Genomic DNA, 21,893 nt, shown 5'->3' on the forward strand with positions numbered 1-21,893 from the left:
AATTATGATATTATTAGTTGGATTAAAATTACTTTTGATTCAAAGAATACAAACTTAAGACAATGTTTCTATCCAATATGCATACAAGTAAGATTTCGGAGATGCATATTTGAAATAAGATTATTTAAATAACTTAAAATGCACTCTCAAATATGCATCTTCAAATACTCCTCATAAAAGTTTCGCAAATACATCTCTAGACAATTTTTTCAAAATGGGATGGCGGCTTGATTTACAAAGGATAAGATGATTAAAGATGTATCTAAAAATATATCTCCGAATTTTCAGATAAAGGTGTGAAGGCTTCTATTTTCATGGGGTATTTTCATCATTTGACAGCTAACACTTTATCTCACCTTCTAGAATTTTCTTAAATTCAGCTATTGCAAAGTTGCATTTGTACTTTGTACCCTACCTTGGGGTTTTTTCTAGAGTTTTCTTTAATTATAACTTTTGCAAAGTTGCATTTGTACTCTGTACCTTGCATTAGGGTTTTTATCCAGCGGTGACAGATCTTTCAACAACTCTTCGAAACAGATTTTAGCATTACATATTTAACATCTCCCTCACATTTAAAGTTAAATTAATTATTAAAAAACATGAGTAACAAGTTGTGATTAATCAAGAAGAGCATTATCCTAAAAACCGTTGAATATTTTTTATATCTTTCTGTTGAGAGTTATCTTAAAAGAAAATTTGTTTGTAAACACAAACTTAAACTGGTATTTTCACCCAGTAATAACAGAATGTATTTTCTCTAACACTTGATTATATAAGAAGATGGAACACGATAAGGGTAGTCAGAGTGACACGACATAAGAAAACATTAAACACAATTCCCACATGTTCTAAACCATGTGAATGGCTTTAAACTCCAAAAAGCTAGCCATGTCAAGAAGACCTAAGGTCACTGCTATTCAAGAGGAAAAGGACTTGAACAAACTTTCCCTTGAAACAGAAAGAAAGATGATAAAAGAAGATAAGACCAGAATGACCAAAGCTCAATAAACAAGAAACCGTAAGAAATAGATTCAAAGAGAACAAGTAATAGGAATCTCATGGTCACATGGAATGAATTTAATTATGAGTTGAAAGACAATGAAAAAGTTAGTATGGCGTTTCAAGCTAGCTTTCCACCAGATGAAGAAACATGAAGTATGAGAGTTGGAGGACAGAAGTATCTTCTAATCTTTCTAGTTTAATAGACTCTTAATTGACTTTAAAAATGCACTTTTAGTTAAATAGAACATCGTGAAATGCTCAATGAAATGAAGCCCAAAAAAACCCAAACCTGCGCACAGTCTTGATCTCTCCCACTGTAACACTACTTCAACTTTAGCAGGAATCACTGATATACTATATATTTACACCTCTGACCAAAACTCACATTGTTAAGCACCAAAAGCAAAACTAAGATACCCATACTTGGTACCTTAATGTGATAATTTAAAAATGAAGATTCGACCAATATTAAGAAAATTTACAGTTACTAGCTTTATACAATAGACAAAACAAGAGTTGAAACTTGAAACGTTACAAAAAAATATATATATTTTTTCAATACACTCCAAAAACTTGTCACATCCTAGGGACTTTTTCTTCCCCAATTAACCACCTCGTCAACCAGCTTGGATCATCAGCAAAGAATTTACAAGATGAGGGAATGATCCCAAGGTCAGCACCAACTTGGTCATACTCCTTTAGAGCTGCTTCCATCTCTGCTGCAACACCAGCTTCATTAAGAATTTCAAATGAACTCATGCTTAGAGCATCGGCGTAGTGTTGCTCTTTCTCGTGATCATTTTGGAAAAGTTCAAAGGCAGGTCCCTGCAGAAGTAGAAGACGATGTGGGGAAAATATTAGAAAGACTGCATCTTGATTGCATAAGATGTAATAATACAACACAACATCCTATATGTTATGTTATCTGTTTTATAATTTTTATGTCATTATTTATATAGAAGTTGATTGGAAAACAGTGATTAATACTATTTAGATTCAAAGCGGCGAAGGTGTGCTCAGTATTCACGTGAAACTACACACCTGACATAACTCGGAATAATGTTTATATATCTCGCTATTTTCATCTTGATCACCAAGGAGGGTACCTCCATACCAACCATTGGCCTCATTTGCTGAGGTCATTGTAAAGTACCTGAAAATTAAGGATATGAAAACAGCATCATCTGTAAAATGTTACAAGTCCAGTCTAAAGCTTACAAATCACAATGCACTAAATAAATATCCAAAGTGGTGAGCCGTTATCTAGGGGTGTTCATATAAACCAAAATAAATCGAACCAAACTGTAACTGAACCGAACCACACCGAAACTGTAGCTTAAATAACCAGACTTTTGAACAAAGTTCTTGAACTGAACAGTAATTTTAGAAACATGTCCACTAACCAAACTGTTTCACAGTACAGTTCAATGAAAATAAGTTAACCGCAAGCTGTTTCACAGTACAATTCAATGAAAATAAGTTAACCGCAAACTGTTTCACAAGGGAAACTGTCGCAAGGTCATTAGCGCAAATTTTGGCAAGAACAATGGAATCTAAAACCCCAAATCTTATAAGTTCAATTTTGGCATCTCCTACAATTTCACTCAAATCCACAAATTTGAGACCATATCCTAGATTGAATTGTCCCTCATTGATCCTGACTGAAGCATTATACTACAAATTGAGTATTTTTTTTCTTTGTTTTCATCTTTCGGAGCTGATGAATCACCTCGAACTAGCAAATTCTGTTCTCTCCCAAACTCGGTAAGGGTGTGGATGCTTCCATTGAAGTCCAAATCTTTTCTGCATCCCATTGAATGGTTATTAATCATTTGAGTTTGTTAAAAAATGTGATATTCCTGGTTATTTTTATAATATTAATTACATTTAGGTTCCGATTTTCTTTTGAAATTTCTAGTTACAATACTGCTCACATTCTTGTGGGATTTAGTATGCTGCTGCAGACTTGAACTAAGTTGTAAAAATTCTCAGTTACCTAGGTATTTGGCCAAGGATTTTTTGTTGGAAAACCAATTCGGTTAGACAATTTAAAACTGGTTCATGGAACTGAAGTTTCGGTTTGGCCCGGTTCAAGTGTGTATGAAAAAAGGTTGATTTGGTTTGACGGAACATATTTCCAGTTAGGTTCAGTTTAAGTTTCTCTCCTTAACTGAACTATGACTATCCCTCCCAATGCCTAAGGTGCAGATGTTATTAAGTAGGAAAATAACAAAATGGGACACTGAACATCTAAGGATAGATATTCAGAGGATGCATCAAAGTGTTGCGAGGACAATGCACGTTCTAGATACGTACCTTTGAAAAACATCATCTTCATTCATATCATTGCCAGAGGAAAGCCAATTCAAGTTGCAAAATTCATTAGCATGACATCCGCCAATGTTAGTTTCAGTAGAAACAACTTTTGCAGCAGAGGAACCTTCTTCATACTTTCTCTGGCCAAAAAGCCAATTTGGGCTTTTAAGCTGTATCTCACTGGATAAAAACAACAGATAATCAGTGAATCAACAAGAATTACGGACCAAAAGCGCAGAATATTTTTACTTCTCATAGCCTGACACACCACCCACTATTTCCCACCTAAATCACTCATGGTTCAGAGAGAATTGGAAACAGACATTGCAACTAAAGTTTAAGCAAAGAACTAACACAAATAGAAATGAAGGGAATATATTTAAAAACAAGAGAGATTCTCTTCGCAAACAATGATACTGATTTTAACAAATTGATTAATGGCGCTTTTCTATTAGATGATGTTCTATGTCAATGGGTGTTGAGTAAAAGAAAGAATAAACTTCCTATGAATACTGTGAAGTGGAGAGTGTAAAGTGTGTAGGAAATCCAACTTTTCCCCATTCGCATGAGTTAAAATTGTTAAGAGTCCCACATCGGACAATATATGGCCTGAACATGTGTTTATAAGTGGGGACAGTCCTTACTCTACCAACCGGTTTTGTAGGGTTGAGTTAGGCCCATCCACACTTCTTAACATGGTATCAAAGCCTCGTTTAAGATCCGGTGGACCACCCACCATTTATTTCCACGCTCCAGATGTCCAGTCCTGGGCGTGAGGGGGTGTGTTAAGAGTCCCACATCGGACAATATATGGCCTGAACATGTGTTTATAAGTGGGGGCAGTCCTTACTCTACCAACCGGTTTTGTAGGGTTGAGTTAGGCCCAGCCACACTTCTTAAAAAAAAAAACATTACAATGATGCTTTTGCATATCATTGATAAAAGAAAAATGATGTTACATATTAAGCATCCCAAGCTTTGAGAGAAAGAATAAATTGAAGTAACAGAAGGGAAAGCATATAACAATACATCATGCAAGTATTAAGAAGCAGAAGTAGAAGCATATAACATTAAGAAGCAGAAGTGGAAGCATATAACATTGCATCATGCTGAGCAATGAATGCATTTATTGTAACTAGCAATAACAAGAATCCAATACAACTAAGTAATGCAAGAATTAAGAAGCAATAATGAAGGGACAATATCAACTATTATTGTCATACATCAACAAAGCAGTGCTAGAGGAACCTGGCCTTAAAATGAATGGGAGGAATAAATTAGTATTAGCATGCGCACAAAAAACTAATGAGAAAGAAAACACTATTATCAGGTCAATAAAAGTGAGATAGTAAAAATAAATGGGAGCAAGGTCTGAGTTAGTTAGACAGTTGGATGTCAGTTTAGTTGTTTACAATTTGAATCTATAAAGGGATAGGAAGGAATTCAGAAATTTATATTTGAGCATAACATGGAAAACCTTTAGAATGAGAGTTTTCTCCTTAGGTTCTTTATAATTCAATAAACACTATGTATTCTTTTTTCTTTCTTTTCTCTGTTTTTCTCACCGCTCCCTCAGAAAACTCTGTTTCAAGGTTTCTAGCAGAAATAAAATCATCAAACAGTCACAAAGAATAAGAGATATTACGCTGCATCAGGTGCTACACCACTGTTTCCAGAAACTCCGCCTGGCTTCTGATCAGGTTCACAGATAAGTCTTACATTTTTAATTGTACTACAGGTCTTTTCAATTAGCTTGTCAAATGATGTCAGCTTTATGCGTGAGAAATCATCTCTGCAGGCTGGTATGGGGTTGAAGATGGTTACAACTCTCCCAGAGGGCTTAAGATTTGGTTGAGAACTGCAAATTTTAAGATAAAGAAAATAGAAAAAGGTAAATAAAAAGCGTGTATAAGAGATGGGAATAGCAAGATCAAACTTAACATATTATAAAAGCATCAGGGTGGATTTTGACATTAATAATTTCTAACAGAAGGGATGCCAAATTATTTTGGAAGTACAAACAAAATGCAGGATTAGATCAAATGCTCCCATCCAATGACAGAAACTTTTCCCAAAACCAGATTCGCATTCTCTTGATGTAAATTTGAAACGAACTTTTCCTTCCACATACTGACTTCACACACCCATTACAAATGCCTCTTCTAATTATAATTGGGCCTTAGATTCAAGTTACAAGAATATGCTTGTAAAGCATCCTTGGCTGCACTGGTCTATTAGATATATTTAAAACTCAATAAAACAGCCTCCCAAATCAAACTGTTGACACATCAAATTTCTGTGTCACATAATACTAATAGTTTATTATGGCAATCGCCAAAGTAGATTCACTCTCTACTCCTCATTATACCATTTCTTTACGTCATTCTTTTATATGATTAAAAATTTAACAATAAAAAACACAACTCCTATTATAAAAATAATTCCAGAACCAATTTACCTTTGCAACTCATGACATATAAATACATCAAAATCTCTTATCTACATTTTAATAATTTAAATGTAACCACCACCTTAAACCAATGCAAAATATTTGAATATATGTTCTTCAAAAGCTAAAATAAATAAAAATATTGAAACATACAAGTTAACTAAGTAGAAAAATAAATCCATAAAATTATAATGTTAACTGAACATTGAAAATATACAACTTTTGTTCCTTTTCATCTTATTAGTGTGTTACCACATACATCTATCATATGTAAGGTAGCAAGAACAATCTAATAAAATAAATTAAAAAATAATTTGAAATGTAAACTTAGGCATTGGAAAAAAACAATCTTAATAGACATTTTGGTTCGGTGTCAAGGAGGGCTGCTCATAAAAAGAAAGTAACAAGGAGGACTCACAACTTTTCAGGAATAAGATCATCTCCCATCCCGGATACGTGGAGATAATAATCTGAATCAAGCTCCCAAAGAGCAGGTTTTCCTTCCTGCGGTTGGAAGTAACCTAAAAATCTGGCAAATGTCATGAGTACTTTAGACCATTATTCAAGACAAAATTAATGGCGGGCCATATTATTTCAATATTAGAAGCCAAAAAACATTCAATCTTATTAAATATGAAATAGAAATTCCATTAACAAAACATAAAATAGGTGGTAGGAATAATACAAGTTTATTGCATCTTGTTTTTCACCATCCGTGTAAGCATTGCTATAATATCGTTTTATGGATTTTAAAAACTCTCTTGACTGTGTTGTTGCTTTCCACTTTCCCTGCCTTTCTGGAAACACCTGAAATAATTCACGAGAAATACATTTAATATAAAGTAACAAAAATAAGATGCAAATGAAAAAAATTGGATAATTTATTCGACAGACTTCAGCAATTTAGAATCATGTAAAACACGTCATACAGTATTGTGAGCTGCAGAACCGCCATACTGCTGTGCAAGAGCATCTCCCATACTTTGATACATATCCATTAGAGCTGCTGCAATACTACTGTCAGGATCCACTTTTGGCACATCAGTCAAACCCATTGCATGGAGCTGACGTCCTAAAGCTTGAAGGCCATAAGCATACTGGGCGACATTTGTTCGGTCCAAGCAGTCAATGCAGTTGGTACGGAGAACTCCACTCTGAAAATGCGGTGCATTGCTATTAAAATAATCATTTTTGTTCTGATGATTCATGTCAGCCTCTCTATCTCGATTAGCCAAAGAATTTAGCATTTCAGCACTGCTTCCAATCCTTGCAAGATCCCCAGAACTAGATGTCAAATCTCTCAGTGAAGCATCCCTATATAAGGAGATGTTGATATGTAAATAGAACTTTTTTCTCTTAAGCAACAATTCTCTTTTACAAATACAAAATAAAACTTTAACAATGTTTTATAAAATAAGAATACCCCAGACTTAACACCAATTACACCACCATTACGGTCACATATAACTCAAGTGGGACATGTTATATGTGACCGGTGGCAATGACTCAATGTTAGGCGAAGGGACTACCAGAGAATATTGACAGTGTGCTGAGACCAATGATTGGAGAGCATTCCATTAGAGACAGGATTGAGAAAAAGCAAAAAGCCCAAAGTGACAAAAGTCACTTGGACAAGTAGAAAAGAAACACTTTAATTCCGATTTATAAGAACGTGAGAGATATACAAAATTGTACAAACCATAGGGATACCATAGGGATATTAAACCTATGAGTCACACCATGAAGTTAAGTTAAAGAGTGATTTAACGTAGACTAAGAAAAGAGACTCGAATTACTGTTAATCAATTTGGTTTTATGCTTGAAAGGTCGAACACGAAAGCAATCTTACTACAACGTGTGATGGAGTGATATCTAAAGGATAAAAAGGACTTGGAGTTAGTGTTCTCTCTTATGTTTCTCTCCTTTCTCAATATTTATGGTGGCCCAATGGTTAAGTTAGAATCAAATAATCAAATCCGAATATTTATTAAGATTTGAGTTTATCATTAGGATTAGATAAGTAATATCAATTAATATTTATTGTATTTATTATATATGCTATAATAAATAAAGATGTGTGCAGTCTGATTTAATACCCAGAATCATAAACTCAACAGTTTAAGGATGCTTTTCTAACTTAATCGAAAACATTTTACAGCATTTTGACATTTCAACTGTATTTTTTAGTGTAAAACAATTCTAGAAAAACGGCAGAGATAAGATTCAAAAAGCGGTCATGATAACAAAAATGTTTGAATCTTGCCACTGTACTACACATAATTCTGGAAATATTTATTGAATTTATAAAATGTTGTAACTCTTTGGCCCCTCCAAAATCCACCCAAGAAAATTAAGATAAAAATCTCTTCTCAACTGTAGAGTAACCACTCCGGGGATGGAATTCTTATCTCTCCTTTTCATTATTTGCATGTTGAAGACCCACTCTATTCTTCCTAATTCAAATCCATGTGTCTATCTAAAGCACCCAACAACAATTTCAAGGCCACACTTTTTCAGCCATCAACTTGATTCTGTGTGAATATACTATTCCAGTAGTTGCTTTCTGTTTAGCTTAATTGTCGAAGCTTGCTGTGCAAGCTCAGTTAGTTAGTGTGCCTTGTATTTGCACATGTGCCTAATTCCTCTTTGCCTAGTCAGCATAACTGACTAAAAGTTAGTTACACTGTGGTGTAGGTGTAGCCACTCCTTGGAGTAGCCTAAGCATTCTATATAACATCTTTGTAACTTGATCATCAGATCAAGATATTCATTTTTCAATCAATACAATGATCATTTTTCAATCAATACAATGAACATTTTTCCTTTCTCTCAATTTATCTCACTCTAATAGCCACTGCAATCTCCCTCTTCTTCAAAGTCAAACCATTGTGTAATCTATGTACAGTTATTATTCAACTAAAACATAGATAAAAAACAAGAAGAAACAATGAATGTCATATAACAATCTGAATGATGAGTCCTACCTTCCTGCGCTTGTTCGATTACTCTTGTTTGTCCTCTTTAGCATTTTGGGTTTGCCACTATAGTAAAAACTTGTCAAATCAAGTGCTTCACTAGCTACAGCTCCTAAAACTGCCAGAACATTGGCAGACTTGCTTTGAAAACAGTAAAGCAGACAGAATAGGGAATAGTCAGAATTAAAATAGAACTGCAGGAAAAAATGAAAGACTTCTATTGAAGGAGAATTTGGAAAACATTAATATCCTCACGTTTTTGCAAACTTGTGAAAATCCCAGTGAATAAATCTAAGATGGTTATCTACTGGAAAAACTTGGTTCAGATATCCAACAGCATTTGCAAATTCACGCCTCAGCATCATTTCTCGAGGCCTTTTTTCAACTGTCTACATTTTATCATTTAAATAAGCCACAAAAAATTATAAAGAGAATATTTAAGTGAAAAAGTTGCATATGCAAAAAGGACTCATGGGATCAGTTTCTAATTTTAGAATATCTTAGTTTATTATTAAGTTTTATATTGGGTCTAACTATCATTACAAAACCATAAGACCATCTTGTAAGATGAGGAGGGTCACTCAATTCAATGTGGAACTTGGATTTTTTCCAAAACACAGCCCCTCACACCGAGTAATATTGGACTTGGTGGGTGAATGTCACTCTTTATAAACTCATTTCAATCTTATCTCTATTCAATGTGGAACTTCGGGTTTTTTTCCAAAACACGCCCCTCACACCGAGTAATATTGGATTTGGTGGGTCAATATAATCATAAATAGTAGGTGGCTGAATAGGTTCTGATACCATATTAAGTTTTTATATTGGGCCTACCCCGTCTGTACAAAACAACATGCTTGTAAGGTGATGAGTGTAACTCTTTATAAGCTCAATTCATGCCTTATCACACCTCAATGTAGGACTTGGACTTTTCTCAACAATATATCCCAAAATTAGTTTTCACATTACTTAGTTATTATCATAATTTGTTTCTTTATTTCCTTATCTCTTCACATCAGCACTTGTTCTTGTATGCATTAAGAAACTATCAAGTTAATCATATTGTATCGATATCATATTCAAAGTTCCAATTATTTCTCATCTCTTTCTCTTATGTATAAATATTAACTTCAACACAACTCAGCCTAGAGAAAAAAATGAAGGATCAACACTAAGGGATTTAGATGATAGGGGAGAGAAAAAATAATATTATTATCAACTTGTTTTCAGAAAATTGTTGTCGTGGTATCATTTCAAAATTTATGACCGCAGCATCAGGGATCCTCATAGCAGCCACGAAAAAAAAAAATTAACAGCATTAGCTCAAAAGAAGATTTCATGGTAAAGGGTGTTGAATAAAATTCAAGATGCTTCATTTTCAAGAAGTGTCCATTTCTTTAAGAACTCCGTTCTAAAGTGTTTGACTGAAATTTAAATTTCCAACAAGAAGCCATTTTGTAGAAGCATGGGAAAATGCTTTGCTGAACTGAGGAATGAGGAAATAGAAGAACATTACCATTTTTTTTACAGGGAAAGAGAATGTTAAGTCTTTTTCTAAAGAAAAAATCAAAAACAAGGAAATTCATACTTGTGAGCTTTTTATTACTTTTTATTAGGAATTACCTTAATCAAATTAAGGACAATAATTGGATTGCCATATCTTTTCTCAAGATCTTCAAAATGCAATTTTGTTGCCTGGTATGTTGGATCATACCTCTGCACTGGAAGTCAAAACAGGGAGAGACAAAAAGATTGAGAGACAAGTGTTACAACATCATAGAATTTTAAAATGAAAAGATAAATATTAATCCCAAATGTATTCTTACAAATTATGTCAGGCTTAGGGCTAAATCTTGATGCTTCTTGGGACCAGAAAAGCGGTATTGATCCGCGCATTTGCACGACTGAACTCATTTTGCCCTTGCAGGAGCCAGCTTCTTCATCAAGGACAATCTGCTCTGTCTCAACATCATTAGCAACCCTCCCCCGGTCATTCACTCCTCTTTTCAGGTAACTGCAAAAATAATTCACGAGTAAGAAAATTAATCCAACCATTTTTAATATAGCCAGATAGACACTTTGTGTACACAAAATACTCGTATCTGTTAAAATACAGATAACTCAGGACAACAAAGAATATTTCATATTTAACTATTGCACCGTAATTCAAATAAAACAAAACTGCTATATACAAAGAAATCAAGCATCAAAGAATAAATGTTCCACCAACGGTGCATAACGAACTAAAGTAAGCTTTTTCACTAATCTAGATGAAAGGTCACAGAAGACAAAGTTCATTTCTGCAACCATTGTTAAGTGTCAAATCTAGAATCCTACGTTGTAGAACAATTAAAATATGATAGAGAAACTAATTTGATACAGGTAGAAATCTTCCCAGCCATAATAATAACCACTATGAAAACAATCCAGTGCCACAAAATTCACTACATATGAGATTCTATGCACATGACACCAATGGTGTTGATCAATAAGTCACATGACACCAATTAATAAAAATCCTACAAGGCTACAGCGAGTAAAATACACCAAATATTTACAACTGTTGATATTTGTAAATACATAGTGTTAGAATATTTGTATATAGAACAATCCCTCATTCAATCCTGTTTCCAAATTCTCCTCTCCACCCAATTCCTCCTCGAGTATTCGGGTCAACGTGTTTTGTACACAATCTCTCCCCTGGTCTTGATAAACTAGCAGCTCGATCACTAAAGTGTGTCTTTCTTGGTTATCATCGTTCCCAAAAGGGCTATCGTTGTTATTCTCATACTCTACAACGATACCTCATATCGGCCGATGTTACCTTCTTCGAGTTTATTCCATATTTCGGGTCCAACCCAGTATCTCCGGAACCTCTTCAAGAAAGTACTTCCACACCTTTTCCGGCAATTATTAATGTCCCGCCTACCATTATCCCCCATCAGTCTATGGCTCCTGACCCCCCTACGTCTCGACCACTTCAAACATATCAGCGTCGTCGCCCAACGTCTGTCGTCCCCGTCCCTGAGGTCATACCTGTCCCTGAGGTCATTGCAGACTCTCCTCCGACGCCTCCGCCATCACCGGATCCGATCCTGCAACCTGAGTCCGATCTTCCGATTGCCCTTCGAAAAGGTATACGTCAAACACGAAATCCGTCTCTACATTATATTGATTTATGTTATCATCGTCTTTCCCCTTTGCAGTATACTTGTTTGTCTTCTTTATCTTCTGTTTCTATTCCTAAAACTCCAGGTGAAGCATTATCTCACCCTGAGTGGAGGCAAGCAATGATTGATGAAATGTGTGCTCTTCAAAGCAGTGGTACCTGGGAACTGGTTCCTCTACCCCCTGGGAAATCTTTAGTAGGTTGTCGTTGGCTTTATACAGTGAAGGTTGGTCCAGATGGTAAGATTGATCGATTTAAAGCTCGCTTGGTAGCCAAAGGATACACTCAGATTTTTGGATTGGATTATAGTGATACCTTCTCGCCTGTAGCCAAGATGGCATCTGTTAGACTTCTTCTAGCCATTGCAGCCATTCGGCATTGGCCTCTTCATCAACTTGACATCAAAAATGCCTTTTTACATGGTGATCTTGAAGAGGAAGTATATATGGAGCAACCACCTGGATTTGTTGCTCAGGGGGAGTCATTGAATATGGTGTGTAGGTTACACAGGTCTCTTTATGGTCTTAAGCAATCTCCGAGAGCTTGGTTCGGCAGATTCAGCGCTGTAGTACAACAATTTGGTATGGTCCGTAGTGAAGCTGACCATTCTGTTTTTTATCGTCAATCAGCCCAAGGGTGTATTTATCTTATTGTGTACGTAGATGATATTGTCATAACTGGTAGTGATCAACAGGGTATACTCAAGTTAAAACAACATCTCTCAAATCAATTTCAGACAAAAGACCTTGGTAAACTCCGCTATTTCTTGGGTATTGAGGTAGCCCAATCTAAAGATGGTTTAGTGATTTCTCAGCGGAAATATGCTATGGATATTTTGGAAGAAACAGGTTTGTTGAATGCCAAACCAGTTGATACTCCTATGGATCCAAGTGTCAAACTACTACCCAATCAGGGGGAGCCTCTATCTGACTCAGGAAGGTATAGGAGATTGGTTGGAAAGTTGAATTATCTCACAGTCACACGTCCAGACATTTCTTTTGCGGTTAGTGTGGTAAGTCAGTTCTTAAATTCCCCTTGTCAAGAACACATGGATGCTGTTATCCGGATTCTGAGATACATCAAATGTGCTCCAGGAAAAGGTTTAGTGTATGAAGATAAAGGACATACTCAGATAATTGGATACTCTGATGCTGATTGGGCAGGGTCACCCATTGATAGACGATCCACCTCTGGGTATTGTGTACTTGTTGGAGGAAACCTTATATCCTGGAAAAGTAAGAAACAAAACGTAGTTGCAAGATCAAGCGCCGAGGCAGAGTATAGGGTCATGGCAATGGCAACATGTGAACTTATTTGGTTAAAGCAGTTGCTCAAGGAACTTCAAATTGAAGAAGCAAGACCAATGACACTTATTTGTGATAATCAAGCTGCATTGCACATTGCTTCAAATCCAGTCTTCCATGAGAGGACCAAACATATTGAGATAGACTGTCACTTTGTTAGAGAGAAGATCGAGTCAGTGACATCGTCACAAGCTTTGTCAATTCTAATGATCAATTGGCAGACGTGTTTACAAAATCTCTGAGAATAATCTCACATCGACTATATCATGTAATTAGTTGTAATTTCTCTATATATAATAAAGTCTCCGTAGTGCTTTTAAAACACACGGTTTAACCTAAATGTCTCTTAGTCTCTCCTAATTCAATAACAACCATTTATCATAACATTATTGCCTAAATAGTTACAGACTATAGTTCTCCTTACCATAAAGGAAAGCTCAAGGGGAAAAACATAGAGGAGTGATAAATTGAGTTATGCAAGACAATCACAATTGAAGACCACGGAATCAATGCAACATGTTCATCATAGGAGAATGAATAGGAGACTGATAATACACACAAGTTAAAATATAATTGACTAAATTGGCATCAAATAAAGATTGTCTCAACTTTCAAAGGCCAAATCTCTAGGCAATGAAAGACTTGGATTTTCTCCAATAAAACCCCATCACACTCAATGATAATGAGTCTGGTGTGCCTAAATTTTTTACAAGTCTACAAAGCATGATCCCTTTATGCCCTTCACCGTGAAAAGAAATAAAATTTCCTTTAAAACTTTCATCCTTGCTCCAGAAATCTAAAGGAATGCTATAACTTTTCTATTCTGTTCACTTCTGTAACCATTTGAATAAGAGAACACAAGGAAACACTGAAGAATTAATATGATTCATTCTTGGGGTCTAGACAATAATTCAAAAAACAAATACATTATATGATTAACAATGTACCTCCTGCACTCTATCATGAAATGTATTGCAAAGAAAATGTAGGATAGGACTAAAGACTTACAAGGATACTAAACCTGTACTATATTGAAACACTGAAATATTTTTTTTCAGTCAGATAAAAGAGAAGCAGCTTATTATTTCAATGGATCTATAAGCCCCAGCCAATCAAACACTACCATTACCAGTCAAGTAGTCACTCAAACTCCATAGAAAATTGCCACAGTAACGAGACGACAAGTTGGAAACATTTGGTGGACCACAACGGTTCCACTAACCTTCAATCAATTATGTTATATATATAAAAATATCATGTAGCCACAAGTTTAGCAGGACACTTTTAATGAAGAAATTTAAATCTAATAATGAAACTATTTTAAATTGCCACAGCGCATCTGAATCAATTGCATAGAAAGTGAAATACAAATAAATTATCAAAACATGAACATACCGTGTCCCTGCAAAATGTCTAGAGCGTCGAGAAATCAAGGAAACGCTGAAGTCCCTCCCAAAGATTGATAGACGAATCTGCCATTTTATAGATCCTAAATTGGTTATACAGTGATAAATGCTCTGAATAGTTAAACTGATTGACAAGACGATAAAATCAAGCAATTGCAGGGGGAAAAGGCAATGAAATATGTCTTATGTATAAGATTCATACATGTATGTGGTTAGAGGACAGGTTTCTGTTAGTTAAGAAATATGGAACTAATAGAGATACTCTTATATACTCTAAGGTTAGAATCTAATCTTATGATACAATCAAAGATACTCTAAGAAAATATCAAGATATTATAAGATATTTTCATGTTCTCTAATATTTTGGAACATTGTGTATTTTAATGCTATTATTTAAATCTTTGCACCAATATCTATCACAATCAAATAGCTCTTTTGAGGCATAAACGTTCATATATCTATCACAATTAAATCTTTCCTTTTCCTTCTTGCATTGCATGTTTGGCTGTTTTAGAGCATACTCCCTCCGTCTCATAAAAAGTGTCTCGTTTGCACTTTTTTTCTGTCTCAAAATAATTGTCCTTTTACAAATATCAATGCAGCATTTATTATTATTTTTCCACTATTTATTAACTTTCACTTTATCCAACCACTCTTTTAACTACAATCAATAGGGGTATTCTAGTAAATGATATTAGTTTTATCATCAAAACCAACACATCCAATCATTTTCTTAAGAACCGTGAATTGTTCAAATATGATATTTTTTATGAGACGGAGGGAGTATATTATAACCCTAGCAGTACTTTCCCTATTTTACTTATCTCTATAGAAATGAATGTTTCAGTCCAAAAACAGGGTCAACCTGGTGCTATTAAGTTCAAACCAAGGCTAACTGTGGTGGACATATAAACTTTAGGTTGTGGAACACACATACATATTAAAATATGTAGCATGCTGCTATTAATAATATGAATATACATCATGGTTAATCCATATAAGTTCTCTCGGTATTCTGGAAAAACTGAAGGAAATTTCACTGCAAAAACAATAGTAGTGATGGAGTTGGAAGCCGACTACAACCAGGGTTGAACCCACTTTGGGTCTACTCTGGGCAGCCTTATCTTGCATTTGCAAGAAGCTGATTCAACAACTTGAACCTGCGACTTTGTAGTCATATGACAACTTTAAGCATTGTGTCGGGTATCCTCTTTGTTTCAATCCAAAAATATTTTCCCTTATATAGATTATAGAAAGTGAGCAAAGGATGAGAAATGGCAGTTACTAGAATATACCATAGAGGGACCTAAAGGACATCTTATTATCAACTGAAGAAAACCACGAAGGTACAAACAGGCCAATAACCTGTTTGATTCTATTGTGTTTTATTTGTTGAAAACCGTTTCATAAAACAACACTTCAAATGAAATGTTTTATAAATAATGTATTAATAAGTTAGATTTCAAGCAAGAAAACATGTTTGGATGATATTTAATCGATGAATCTCACTTTTTCCACCCATCAACCATCAGACGTAATTATAGAATAAAGGGAAATTAGAGTAGTTGACGTAAGTTTAGAGTTGTTAAAGAAGTTATTTGGTTAGTTAGCAAGTTAGTCGAGGTTGTTATAGAGCGTATGTATATTATAGAAATAAGAGAACATATAGGGTTAGAGGGCATCTTTTGAATATTGTCAAGTTTGTGAATAGTGACAACTCTATTGTGAAGGGGAAACCCTTTGAGGAAACGGTCTCACGTATTCTATCATACTTCTTAATTAAATGGCTATTTCTTTGGAATAACACTTACTCTAGGACTTGGCAAGAATTGTTAATTTAAGGGAACCTGAAATTCTGTCATGGGTAGTTGACCCATATAGAAACAAGTTTCTATCAGCCCATGATCACAATGACACCAAGAATAGGCAGTGAGCTTTGAACCCAATCAGAATTTTGTTATGACTCTATTTCAAGAATCCTTATTCTCAATAGTAATAAATTTTGGACAATGTTGCTTCTCTTTCTTCTTTTGTACAAATTCCACTTGATTTAATAGCAAGTAATTTACAAATACTGTAAATTGATAGTGAAAATCTTTAAATAAAATGCATGCTAGAAACAAAAGTAATTACGCTTAACCAAACGAATAAAAAGTTATGATCAATGACAGACATGGAGAAAAACAAACTTGCCTAAAATGAACATGAACCAAAAATTTTGTCCAAATCACATGTCTATCATCCCAAGCAAGAACAGTAATTTCCAATAGTAGTAAATTTTGGACAACGCTTCTCTTGCTTCCATAACTACTAATTTTAAAATACTGCAAACTGATTGTGGATCTTTAAATACATGTTCAAAACAAGAATATATACGGTTACATTTGACAATTGCAGATGATCATCAGGGATAGATTTCAGAAATGAAAAAACTAACCTGCCTAAAATGGCCATGAACCAAAGCTATAGTCCATATGGTGTTATTGCATCTCGATCTGACAGATTGTGTCAAATAAGCATTCCAAACAAATATATTATCGTACGGCATCCCTCCTCCTTGATCGGACGAGACATTCTTTTGCAAACTTTGCATTATAGGGTAAGTATAACTAAAGAAAAAATCCTTGGTCAAATCCACGCTAGACAAAAGCTTTTTGTATCTGCAGTAGGAGTAGGTAATGTTAAGTTGTTTCCCACTTCAATTCATAAAGATGACCAAATTTTGATTGCAGCAATCAAGATGCAGTCAAATTACCTTAGCTCAGTTTTAGAGTGGGCTAAATCAGATTGAATTGACACATGGGGAATTGTTATCAATTGGCTCTCCTTGATACTATAAATTGCATGACCACATATAGAACCAATTTGTTTGCGCTTAGTAACAAGAATCAAATAGTAAGACTCGAGAAACTTGATGCAGCCTAGAAAAACACAACAATCAATTAGAACATATTACCATATATTGGAAGATAAATTTATTTAATTATATATATGGTATGTGGGAGCACCACTGCATCTACCCTCCCAAGACCCCACCAATCTTCATACACAGGGCCCTTATCTTACAAAAGTTATACCAAAACGATCAGTTCCCAGACCCATTGCTAACCTTTGTAACTATGACTAATGAGTATTTGTTAAACCAAATAAAAACTAAAAATAAAGTTAAGGCCCCATTTCATAACAAAACTTAAAGATAAAGATCATTTTTATACAAAATAAAAATGATGGGCTAAAGTAATGCCACGGTTAACAGCCTTCGTAACATGATTTACAAAATAACTAATTTGGTATATAAGCGAGACTAAGCCGAACAATAAACTAAAGATTAAGAACCAAAAGTATATATAGATATAAAAGTAATAATATCATCATCACATATATAGGAAACTTCAAAAGTAATAATATCATCATCATCATCATAAATAGGAAACTTTAAAAGTAATATCATCATCGCCGTCATCATCATCATCGTATATATGAAACTTCAAAAGTAATTATCCATTTTTCTCCTTACAAATTTATCCTTGGCAACAAAGTTGTTTTCCAAATTTAAAAATAATTTAACATACAACACAAGCATTGAAATTTAAATAAATTCAGACAACTGAAACAAGAGAATTAAATTAAAATTTAAAATTTAACATTATACGTCAAAACATAAGTCTCTCGTAAATACTAGTACAATTCAATTGGTAATTGATGCTAGATTTTGATGTGTGGGTGCATGTTTGAACCCTGTATCCCCGCCAGTGTCATCAAATATCCGCAATTGCGGCGCTATGGTGGATATTTAAAAGTAATAATATCATCATCATCGTATATAGGAAACTTCAAAAATAATTATCTATTTTTCTCCATACAAATTTGTCCTTGGGAACAAAGTTATTTTCCAATTTTAAAAATAATTAACAAACAACATGAACATTAAAATTTAGACAAATTCAAACAACTGAAACAAGAGAATTAAATTAAAATTCAAAATTTAACTTTATATGTCAAAACATAAGTCTCTCGTAAGTACAATTCAGTTGGTAATTGATGCTACATTTTGATGTGCGGGTGCGGGTGCGGGTTTGAACTCTGTATCCCCGCCGGAGTAATCAAATATCCGCAATTGCGGCACTATGGAAGATATTTAAAAGTAATAATTAATATGATCATCATCATATATAGGAAACTTTAAAGTAATAATTCATCATCATCATCATATATAGGAAACTTTAAAGTAATAATTCATCACCATCGTATATAGGAAACTTCAAAAGTAATTATCTATTTCTCTCCTTACAAATTTGTCATTGGCAAATTTGAAAATGAATAACATACAACACGAACATTGAAATTTAGATAAACTCAGACAACTGAAACAAGAGAATTAATTTAAAATTTAAAAGTTAACATTATACGTGACAACTTAAGTCTCTTGTAAGTACAATTCAATTGGTAATTGATGCTACATTTGATGTGCGGGTACGGGTTTGAATTCTGTATCCCCGCCAGTGTTATCAAATATATGCAATTATGGCGCCAATGGCAGATATACATGACGGTTTTTTGGCTCGACGCAATGGTAAATATCAGCTAATATTGCGGGTTTTCCCGCCTTAATCTGCTATAATGGCGGCGGGATTTTGGCTCTCCTTCATGGACAACACTGCCCTGCTTCTCCACACTTAAAGTAAGGTGTGTGATTCTCATCGTCTAAGCTATTGTGACCAACAACAACAACAAAAAATAGCAACAAAGCGCACTAGTTATGCGGATAGACAAAACTAATGTGTCCACCTTCGTGCCGGTATAATGAAGTACTAACCTGCAATTCCGAAAACTTTGGCGACGAAAGTGAGTCCCCCGGTAGCTCTGTTACCTTCAGCAATTCGCTGAAGCAAGCTCTTGATTTCCTGAGGCGAATACAAAACAGGATCCTGACTAATACTAAGATCAGACTGTTCCGATCGATCAATTTTCAATACGCGAAAGAATCTCTTGTTCCCATCACTTCCAATTAGGTAAAACCTCTGCACGATTACAAAAAAAATCAACAACAGAATAAAAATCAATCGATGAATGTTAGGTTTATGAAACGAAAATCAGTGAAGAAATTGAAATTGAAATTGAACTTTACCGCTCTGGTTTCGTAGAGTTTGAACTTCTCGAGAGCGTAAGAATCGGGATCGAGTTCTGGAGGATCGTTGGAAGGGTGAACTTTTGATGATAGAGATGATGAGGTTAGTGATCCTAATACCATTCCCTCCGATTTCGACATGAATTATCACTCTTTCGTTTCGAATTCAATGGTTCCTTTGTTGAGGTGGGAGTGGTTAGGGGAGTGGGAGAAGGTTCTGAAATGGTTTCTTTGAATTTCTGATTTATTTTGACAAATTGAATTGTGATATTGATTGATGCATGGCAAATATTTGAAAAAGTATTATATTTATGTCTTAATGAGTTTATTTTCAATTAATTACTTCTTCTTTTTATTTTTAAAAAAATAGCTACTTTTCTTTTAATTTTTTTATATCCAAGTGGATGGATTCATTTTTGAACTCTAATATATACATTCAACCTAATAATTTTATCATTTAAATTGAAATTTGCGTATGACGATAATTTTATTAGATTCAAGAAAAGATGATCCATAAAGAAGAAGGATAAACTAAAATATAAGTGTCGAGTGAGCATACAAGCATGGTTATAGGTCGTCTAAATTTGTGTCGCAGATCGTTTGGAATATGACATAAATCGTTCAGGTTAGGCTTGGACCACTCGAACTGGCTTATCATCCACCTGTTTAATAAAATGTGGGTAGCGACGTGTTCCTACAATAACTTAATGAAAAAATCAGTCAATGAAAAAATTGTTTTCCCTTAATGGAGGAAGAATTGGTCTTTCACGACTCATAATATCCGGGTCATTGAGCTTTCTATATATACTTTATTCGTCGAATGGGAAGGGATCTTCAATTTTCTCCGGATACATACCTATAGAGTTTCTCACCACTTTGCATTTGCTAGTCATATGTATCATCCAAATACCATATCCCATTATATGTTTTGATGACGTGCAAACAATAATCAATCATTAAGGTGAAATAGAAACGATAAGTATTATATCAGATTTACTTTCTTTTTCTATTAATGACGATTATTTATTGTGAATCTTTTTATACATTTTGGTGATTTGTCGTGATTATTTGTTCACTGAGGTTTTTGAGGTTTTTTAAATGCGTTCTCATTTTATAATTATTAATCTTGTAAATATTTATGAATAATCAATCATCTTTGTGAAATACTAGTGAGGCAAGTAACATAGGTAATACTAATATTGGAAAGTCGATAAATATTATTATATCTAATATATGATTGGTTAATCAATATTGCTCAGAGAAAAAGAGGACATTATAACTGATGTCTTGCATTACTTATACAACATTAGTTTGGTTGTAATATATGCTTATGACAATTTTCGTTGTTACCCCCAACCGTTCATGAATAAATTTAATTAGGTGAAATATTTTGGTCACACAGCTTATCGATAAAAGCAACGCTGAGTGAGTGTGTTGAGAGCTACATAGTGGTGTAATGTTGCTGAAAAAATATGTACAAATATTAGGAGGATCGGATTGTGTCAAAACAAGCCAAAACATGTCACCCCTCCCCCACAATAAATAAGTTGGAAAGTTATGTTTTATTTTTTATTTATTAAGAAAGGTCAATGTATACATGTTGACAGAAAAGTATAAAAAAAAGTGACGATACTTGTTGTGCACACGAAGTTTTCAATTACAATTTTCTTATGAAGCACTTGTGTAAAAATACCAAGTATGCTCTAATGTGACATTTTTTCGTTGGTGAAGGAGTCGCCGCAAAGGTAAGTATTATATGTTCAATCTCACCTGTGTGAATCTCTATAAAATATTTTCATCGTTGGTATTTTCTCAAATTTATATTTATAATGTAGTTATAATCGGCGTGGTAGTGATATCTTGCACCCATAAATATGATATTTTATTTTACTAACAAAGACATTAAGTTGATCATAGTTCAAGATTATATATAAATGAGAAAATAACCAAGCAATCACTCAAGAAGTTAAAAGATAACAAGTTACTTATAAAAAGTTGAACCGCCTCATGAGAATCAAAAGTACAAGTGGATTAAACTAATCTTGAAAGCAGTATAAATCAATTAAGATCATTAGAAAGCTCAAAAGGCTTGGCCGATCCAAGATCATACTAGCTAGTTATTTTTATAGTTGTTGAATAAGGTG

General features: G+C 34.3%; 1 protein-coding gene across 2 annotated transcripts; it reads right to left on the reverse strand.

Annotated features, from left to right (window-relative positions):
- Window positions 1-1,363: 1,363 nt before the first annotated feature.
- Window positions 1,364-20,033, reverse strand: LOC127100942 (phosphatidylinositol-3-phosphatase SAC1). Of its 2 annotated transcripts, XM_051038251.1 has the most exons (16): window positions 19,750-20,033; window positions 19,438-19,642; window positions 17,377-17,542; window positions 17,059-17,281; window positions 14,611-14,687; window positions 10,569-10,756; window positions 10,366-10,463; window positions 8,998-9,131; window positions 8,752-8,883; window positions 6,697-7,081; window positions 6,453-6,574; window positions 6,186-6,296; window positions 4,964-5,176; window positions 3,319-3,498; window positions 2,044-2,155; window positions 1,364-1,827 (listed from the first exon to the last, which is right to left on the reverse strand). In XM_051038251.1, exons 1-16 carry the CDS (start codon window positions 19,888-19,890, stop codon window positions 1,579-1,581), a joined length of 2,736 nt encoding a protein of 911 aa, XP_050894208.1. In that variant the 5' UTR covers window positions 19,891-20,033; the 3' UTR covers window positions 1,364-1,578. The 2 variants fall into 2 exon arrangements, with proteins under 2 accessions (XP_050894208.1, XP_050894209.1); XM_051038252.1 differs by lacking the exon at window positions 8,998-9,131 and having other exon boundaries at window positions 8,752-8,879.
- Window positions 20,034-21,893: the final 1,860 nt, after the last annotated feature.

The sequence above is a fragment of the Lathyrus oleraceus genome, chromosome 7 (genome assembly GCF_024323335.1).
Source record: "Lathyrus oleraceus cultivar Zhongwan6 chromosome 7, CAAS_Psat_ZW6_1.0, whole genome shotgun sequence".
Taxonomy (NCBI): Eukaryota; Viridiplantae; Streptophyta; class Magnoliopsida; order Fabales; family Fabaceae; genus Lathyrus; species Lathyrus oleraceus.

Excerpts from the sequence above, each read along its gene's own strand:
- LOC127100942 (XM_051038251.1), bottom strand. The coding sequence starts at position 19,890 with ATGTCGAAATCGGAGGGAATGGTATTAGGATCACTAACCTCATCATCT. Across the intron at positions 19,643-19,749 it reads AACTCTACGAAACCAGAGCG|AGGTTTTACCTAATTGGAAG; the intron begins GTAAAGTTCAAT and ends GTAATCGTGCAG. Across the intron at positions 8,884-8,997 it reads TTTCACAAGTTTGCAAAAAC|CAAGTCTGCCAATGTTCTGG; the intron begins GTGAGGATATTA and ends CTGTTTTCAAAG.